This window comes from Thalia democratica, chromosome 6 (assembly GCF_965202585.1).
Source record: "Thalia democratica chromosome 6, ktThaDemo2.hap1.1, whole genome shotgun sequence".
NCBI lineage: Eukaryota > Metazoa > Chordata > Thaliacea > Salpida > Salpidae > Thalia > Thalia democratica.
The window spans coordinates 41,963,924-41,972,338 of NC_139170.1; the positions used below are offsets into that span (position 1 = coordinate 41,963,924).

The 8,415-nt window shown below is 30.0% G+C and overlaps 1 protein-coding gene across 1 annotated transcript; it reads left to right on the forward strand.

The window, feature by feature from the left end:
- Positions 1-2,706: 2,706 nt before the first annotated feature.
- LOC145839081 (uncharacterized) lies at positions 2,707-6,403 on the forward strand. Its single transcript, XM_082946693.1, has 9 exons — positions 2,707-2,755; positions 2,955-3,124; positions 3,388-3,459; positions 3,938-4,020; positions 4,310-4,394; positions 4,742-4,780; positions 5,079-5,234; positions 5,834-6,032; positions 6,269-6,403. Exons 1-9 carry the CDS (start codon positions 2,707-2,709, stop codon positions 6,319-6,321), a joined length of 906 nt encoding a protein of 301 aa, XP_082802819.1. The 3' UTR covers positions 6,322-6,403.
- The last annotated feature ends 2,012 nt before the right edge of the window (positions 6,404-8,415 follow it).

Below are 8,415 nucleotides of genomic sequence, written 5' to 3' on the forward strand. Positions count from 1 at the left end.
CAAAAATTCATTTTCAACAACTTTTCGAAAAAACAGACTTCCCGCTGTTTTACAAATTTTTTCTCGAAGCTCCTGCTTCCCTTCCAAAACATTTCGCTTCAACTGACCTCTGACTTTGAAAGCGACCATGAGATTATGCCGCTTTTTTACATGTTACATTTTGAGTGCTACACCTTCGCATGTTCTAGTACCTCGCCAACTCTGCTTCAGTCGCCCCGTCCGAAGCTTCACTTCTAGAAATGCATTCCTTAATCAATTCATCTTTGCACTCAAACGTACTTTCAACTGGGCTGAATCATGTCAGAGCTCGTTCATATACTGCTACGCCTTGCGAGAGTGCGGCTTTTATGCTCAACGGCTTGCTTAGGACGGTACGTGCCTTGCTCTCGCTTTACGTTCCCTTCGTGCTTATTCAATGAGGTCTGCTATACGACCTTTGATCGCCTGGCTGCGGTCTTTCGACTCTAGCTCGAGTCGACGGCCAAGTCGACTCAAGCTATAATCTGTATGCCTGCAAACACACTAACACACAACCCGCCTTCACGACGTCTACCCGCTTAGACGTCTAGGGATTTATTCGTTGTAGCTTTACATTGTAAAATCCCTAAGCTGACTAGGTCGTCAGCTCGCTTTCTGGCACACTACAAGTGCCTCTCTTAATAGTGTAACACAATGTATACGCGTATGATGCTCAAATGTTGCTGTTGAAAATATTGTATTTTGGCTACCTCAAGAGAGTCAAACTATTCTTTTTTCATCACATGCACTTATGTATCCTTGTATTAATCTTACTCATTGTATATAAAGTTTACCAGCTACACTACATACATAGAGCAGGTACGCACTCTCGTAAAGTACGTACTGAGACTCAACAACAGATACCATCTTCAACAGACAGCTTGCATGAAAAGGCAAAAGAACGCTGCAAATCCAAACGCTGCAAATATATATATATATGTTTATAATTTATCTTAAAGTTTTGAATATAAGTTTTTTTTCTCTTTTTGTGTGCCCTGTTTAAGTGGCTCAGGTTTTGATGCCTGAGTCCAAGATTGCACAATAAACAATATAATAATAATAATAATAATATTTCGATTTATTACTTGGTATGAAACATCTGAACACCTATAGTGGTTAGAAACAAGTGTAAACTGCACAACAAACAAATGAGTATTATGATAACAGAATGAAGGAGTTCGGTAGAACGGATTCGTCGAAGCTCTCGATAAAAGAGTTCATGTCGATCAACTTGGAAGAAGCGCATGACCCCCCTTCCTTCACCGACAAAAAGAAGCTGGAAGACCACGAGCTCAAGGAGATCGAAGAAAACTCGAGGCAGATCCAACGCGACATTCAGCAGCTGCATGTTAAAAAAACAAGTTTGTTTGTTAAGTTTTTGTTTGTTTTTAATATCTGTTTGGTTGTTGTCGGTTGTTTTGTTATTATCAATCTTGTTCAATATTAATGGAAATAAATGTTTTAGGTATTTACTTGTAATTTTAAAACTTTAGTAAATTTCAAACAGTTCAGCATGTCGTGTTTAAGATTTATGTTTAACAAAAAAGAAATTTAATTTTTTTATAATAACAAAAAAAATGTTTTAAAAGCTCATGAAAAAAAGAGTAAGAAAAGAAGACACGAAGGTTAGTATTTTGAATTATTGTTTTTGAAATAATAAATTTAATCTATAGTAAATTTGTTTTGAGTTTATTAAAATATTAATTGGTAGAAACTTGAATTATTAAATAACATAATATTTTAAATCTTAGTTCGTTTTTTTTTGTGGTTTATTAGTCAGCGTTGCCAAAAAACCTGGAATTTGACAATTAAGGCAAAAAAAAACCTGGAATTTTAAACAAATTTTACTAATAGAAACAAATTTTACTAAACAAATTGTTAATTACTAAAATTTTAATTTGACAGGAAAAATCTACCATATAGATAAAAAACACATCTAAAATAGCTATACAGAATCTATTCAGTAATGTTATACTACTTACACAGTTTTCAAACTTAGCTTTAAACTAAAAATAGACCTAAAAATCTTTTAAAAACCTGGAGGAAGTCTCTCAAAAGTGTTTGGCAACCCTGATTAGTCAAGTGTACTTAAAATTGCAAGTACTTGAAGCATAAATGTTTATCATTCAAATTGATGTTTACAAAACTCCAGCTACTTCTAGTAACATAAATGCACAAAATTTGTTTTAGAATCAAATTTTTCAGTTATCTCTAACGTGCTTACGCTAAAAAGTTACCTATTTTACTTCAAAAGGTTTTTTAAAAGTATTGGAATTGGTTTATCTCAAGAAAAAAAAAGTACATATCTCAGTGCACTCTGAATTTAGTAGTTTTTTTCATTACAAAATTTGCACAAAACTAATTATAACTTTTGTTTTCCAGAATTAATTTCGGAGGTTATGTGAATCTAAACTAAATATGTTTCTTGTTTCTTTCAGAATTTGTTAAGAAATTGTTGAAATGTGAGGACCCCAATGCGCTGGCTGATAAATTTTTGAAGAAAGGAACTAATTTAGGAAGTTCTTATTCAGCATGCAATCCCCAAGTCAAGTCGCCAGGTTTGAATTTACAATTGTCTTGAAATAAGAAGTTTTAGAAGGTTGTTGAAACCTTTGATAAGCATGTAATGATGTTTTGAGAAAATTAAAAAGTGGCCACTTCAATGTTTGTATAAAAAAATCTTAAATGATGAACAATAATACTGATAGTCCCCCATATAGTTGTAGAAATAAAAACCGTTTGTATTGAAATTAAATTTGTAATACACGTCAAAACAGAAAATATTACTTATGCTCTGTAAATATAAATGACCCTTTAACTTCCGCGTATATTTTTATTTGAGAAACATAATCACATAACTTTAAACAAAATAATTTCCGCACGAAAGAAAACATCTTGTGTAACGAATTATGAATATTTTCCGTTCGAAAAAATAGAAGCGGCAGAAGACGACGCGGAGTCGATGAGGAGCAGGATCATGAACTGCGGTTTGTCCGATGACATGATCGGGTTGGGTAAATCCCCCAAGAAGAAACTCGACAAGCAGGGAGAAGAGGGTGACGGTGAGCTCGACCTCACCGGTATCGATGAAGATGAAATCAACCAGGTTTTGTTGGCAAAATGTATATTTGGTTTTGAAAAATTTTGTTTGCTTGTGAAAAACTAAAATTTATTGTTTTGTTGGCACAGAATTGGCTTTAATGAAAAGAATTTGTGTTAAAAATGAAATCAGTCGAACGCTTATTTTTGTTTAATCTTTAAGTTTATTAAAAAAGCAGTTATGATCAAATGATCAAAATTGTAATCAAAGACAAAACTGAAATTGATAAGTTCTACATTATATGCAATTTATTTTATACATTATTTTAGATGATAGTTCCCTTCGACCAGATTGTTCAGAGAACTAAAGCGTGGGAAGCGAAGAACCCCGATCACGACGAGGTATTGTTGAAATTTAATTTAATATTATCTCCCGGATTAACAGGTTTAACATGAATTTTACATCTTCAAAAGCTTGCAGGTCTACTTAACTTTATACAAAAAATATTTTCAAGCGAAGTTGTAATAATTGTTACAGAAGAGCTTGTGTTTATTTGTAACGTAAACACAAATGGCGATGGTCATTTTTAAGGTAAGAAGTAAAGTGGCATATTATTATATGATGCATCAACAGCAGTAAAGTTGTTTAAATAATTAGTTCATAGAAAACGTTGTTTTTGAACTGAGGTTTGTCAGATAAAATTTGGTAAAAAAGTTGATAGACAGGTAGTTGAAAATTTAGCTTGGTGTATGAATATGTAAAAATAAACTTTTAACGAAATGAAATATCAATTAATGTCAAGCAAGCACGGATGTTAACAATTTTGTATTTGTACTTGAATATTTAGTTTTTTTGAACTTGAACGTAAAGTATTTAAAGAGACTGGAAATGCGAAAAAAGAAAAACGAGTTGGAACAGCAGAGAAAAGCAAAGAGGAAAAGAAGGAAACCCGTCGATTACACGTATGTAAATATAAATAATAAAATAAAATATTAAACACCTTGTGAAAACGAAAGCACTGTTTTTTTATTTTGCCATCTTTAAAAAAGTGCATCCATTGGTGAATATGATTAGAAATATTTTGTTTTTACACACATATCTATTTCAGTAAAGTCAGTCATAAAATTAAATGTGATTATTGTTTGCGTATTATAATAAATGAAATTCCATGCCTCACTTTTCCTAATTTTTCTAAAAAGTATTTCAAAACTAAGTGTTACCATTGGTATATATATAAAGTACGATTAACAGAAACAGTACTAGTGCCGCTGAAAGTTTGAATATGTACCAAAAAACTACAAGAAGCAAAAATGTGGACTATGACGTGTTAAAAAGGGTTTGTAATATTCATGTTTGAAAACATTTTAAAAATTAGTTGAGCGAACTTGAACTTTAAACACTTTTTTATTGGAATAAATTGTTTTTGATATTTGAAGTTCACTTGTTTATGTGACATTGTAAAAGTTATTGGTACTAATTAAATTTTTTTTTTTTATATACAGTTCATTAAAAGCAGATAAATGTAAGTTTTTTTTTATAAATTTGAAAAATCAAAAGCAAATAGAAACATTTAATTTGACAATACCTTTTAAAACTACGGAGAAAAAGTTGTTTCAAAATAATTTAGAATAAAAACTGCCTGACAAGTTATAAATGAATACATTTTAAAATATTTTTTTTCAGATAACCCACCCTCTCGATTTACCCACAGAAGGTGGTGAGGTAAGAATTTTTTATAGTTTGCGTATTAATTGTAGATAAAAAAAAACTGTTACCTTGTAGTTGGTTAAGTTGATATAAAACAAGTTAAGTTATATATTACATGAATTTCAATAAAAATCATTGCAAGTTAAAGGTGTGCACCATTTATGTGTATTTTTAATAACATAATTGCTGAAAAAAAAATCATAAAACAGTTCCACAATCAATCAGTTATAAACGAATAGTTCAATTACGGTTTGAAAATAGTGAATAGGTTATGCAGTAAATAAAATAACAATTTTTCAATCAAATTTAACAGTCACCCTTGAAGCCCGTGGTTGAAGTTGAAGGGTCGAGTTTACAGCCCTCGAGCGGCGCTAGTGGCCAGACTGTCTCCTCGCCGCAAAAACAAATTGTTTACAACAGAAAGAGAACTTTTGTGCCAAGAAAAATAATCGGCTCCCCATCGCCCAAGGTTCGAGCAATCGTTCATTTTAGATAAATTGATGCTTCTATATCTTATAAGAAAAATGGAAAGCAGTAGACTTCTTCGCTTAAAGTTTTGACAATGTGTTTTTGTATAAAAATGTTTTATAGTACAGCCAGCGTATAAGGTTACGTGTTTTTGAAGTGTAAAGAATAAATTAAGCCTTATTATTTATGTATTCAATTATTTCTTGTAAAGTTCTAAGTATCTGTGAATAAGTTCTTCTGCTAGCAGAAGGCTTAACATTTTTAAATAGTTTTGATGGATGTTTCTAACAGTATAAATAAACAGTATGAACTAAAAATATATAAAAAAATATTATTAGATATAATTTATTTAACAATTATCAATTCATGCTTACACCGTTTCACCTAGAAGGTTCTTCAGAGCTTTCAGAGCTTTTTTAATTTTTTTGTTGTCAGTTAAAAAAGCTCTGAAGAGCCTTCTAGGTGAAACGGTGTAAGCTTGAATTGGCAGTTGTTGAATAAATTGTATTTAATAATTAAGCTCTTTATACTGAGCACTCTATTTCAATAGCTTTTAAGTATATGTAAAAATGATATTAACAAAAAAAATATTTTAAAAAGAAACCCAGACCGTCTCCTCCCGCGAGCACCGAAGAAAGCTCTCCTATCAAAGCAGACAAAATTGAAGAAAGCGAAGATGCCGGCGTTGAGGTGAAGCAGAACGACGAGTCTTTGGTTGGGGAAAACCCCCTGAAAGAGGAAATCATTGACGACATCCCGGATGACGATTCCGATGAGGAAGAAGAGGAAGACGGCCTCGGTTTGTATTAAACTAATTTTTAATAGTTTGAAAAATGTATTTTAAGTGTTTTACTGATGATTTAGTTCTAAAAATGTTCGAACTTTTCAGTGACTTATTTGTTTACATATATTTCCTGCCTGTCTGAAAACAATATGTAAATATGTGATTTAACTTGCAAATTATCAGTTTCAGTAAACAAAACGTTTTATTACTTTTAATTTATTTTGTATTATTATTTGTATTATATTTTTCAGGCCTCGAAAACTACGGTGTCGCTGAAGACGAATTTGAAGAAGAATATTATTAATTGAAATAAAAATAAACAAATTTAATTTGTTATTGTCACAAAAAATAAAGACCTCTTAATAAGCATTCCTCATTTGAATTATCTCAAAGTATTTTTTATTTGTACAATTTTTTTAAACTTTTTGATGTTTTTACAATGTCATCTAGAGTAAAGTAAGATTTGTTAATTAAGTATTTGTTTTTTTATACATTTTAAGTTATTGTATTTTTACTAACACATGTCTTTTATAATTAAAAGAAATCATTGAAAAAGTGTTTTATCAAGAAGTATCTGTATAACGATTTGGATATTCTATTTTGATTATATTTAATTTAATTATGTTATAAAATTTTATGAATTTTGATACAAAGTTAAAAAGCTGCTAATATTTTATACTTATTTATTTTCAATGTTTTTTGTGTTAGTGTAAAGCTTTTTATTTGGTTGGTGACTAGAGGTGCTATAAAGTTGAAAAAAAACTTTATGTATAGTTTTTTTATTCCATTTTTAATCTCTCACACGACTAATGTTAATTAATTTTTTCTAATGAATCACAGTAAAGTTTATATTTTTACTGAAAAAGCTTTTTTTTTTGTATAAATGATACTAACGTCATTTTTATAACTTTTAAAGAAAATACAATTTGAACGAAGTATTCAAGTAAAACATGAATTTAAGCAATTTTTTTAATAAAAACTTTCGGAGTTGTTAATAGTCGCTTAATTGTAATAATTGTGCTTAAAAACAAACGTGTAGGCCAGTTGTATTGTTTACAATGTTGATTATATTTACAATCTATTATATTAAACAGCCTTTTTTTTTACTACAAACCAAGAAAATGGTATTTGAAAATGTTGAGAAGTTGTGCAAACGTACGTGCTGAAGAAGTATTTAACAACAAAATAAAACTTAGAAGTCGGTATTTTTTTTAAGTAACCGGCGGAGATTGGCGCCAAAATATTTTAGCTTTGTATTTAATAAAGTAATTGTTCGCCGGTTCATTTTCAATGAGCATATGGGCAACGTTGCTCGTAGTTATAAGTAAGGACATATTTGTGAACAAGAGGTTGTGGTTTTCTACCCTTGACTCAACCAGCGATCTATCCTGCCTTTTTGCTAAGACCCGAATCTCGATATTAAAGATATTTAATTGGAAATAAGCCATTTTTTTAGAAAACGCCGCCTACAATTTAGAAAATAACAATAGCTTGCTTGGAAATACACAAGCTCCAAGCAAATCATCATGCAAATCAAATACATTATGTACTTATATTGATTTTAATTGTGAACGTTTTCTTACCGTTTAAATAATGTTTTAGTAATTGATTTTTTTTCATTCAAATTTTTAACACTAGCATAACTTATTATTTAATGCGCACAGAACTGTGTGATGAAAATATTTAGAGTACTTTATGTTGTTTATATAAGGTATGTTTAAATTTTTTGACCAAATGCTTATAAATTCTATTTTATGGAAAGCACTAAATCTTTTAAATTGAAGATTTTCTAAAAAAAACATAAATCAAATAGGTATAGGGTTTTAATCTAGTATGCATAGATTTTTCAATGAAATTACTTTTATGTGTTTAATGTATGTATGGTTTATGTTTCCTGGATCACACATTAATAGGTATGCATTTGATTATCATTGTTATGGAAGTTAACTGTTAAAAATGATTGTTTTTGTATAGTTATAACTAGTGATCAACCGAATCTTATTTTTCAATTGGATCCAGCCGAATTCAGAACTATTTTTTAGTTAAAGATCCGGTCGGATCTGGATACTAAATATTTTAAGTATAATATAGATTAAATAGAGAATAAACTTATAAAATTTGGTGTACGACTCGATAACTGAAAGGTTCTTTTCTACACCAGGTCCTTAGACCAAACATTTTGAGAGCTTTTTTGTTTATCGTTCAATAAACAATTAAACACCATTAATTAGTAAATATTTTTTAATACAAATACTTTGTTAAAAGAAGAAACACAATGTTATTGTCTAAATGTTTTATTTGAACACTAGAAAAAAGAACGTTGAAAAAATTCTACCTATACAAAATCTCAGTTTAAACGTTAATTACAAGCTACTTTTACGACTAAAATTGAACTTTA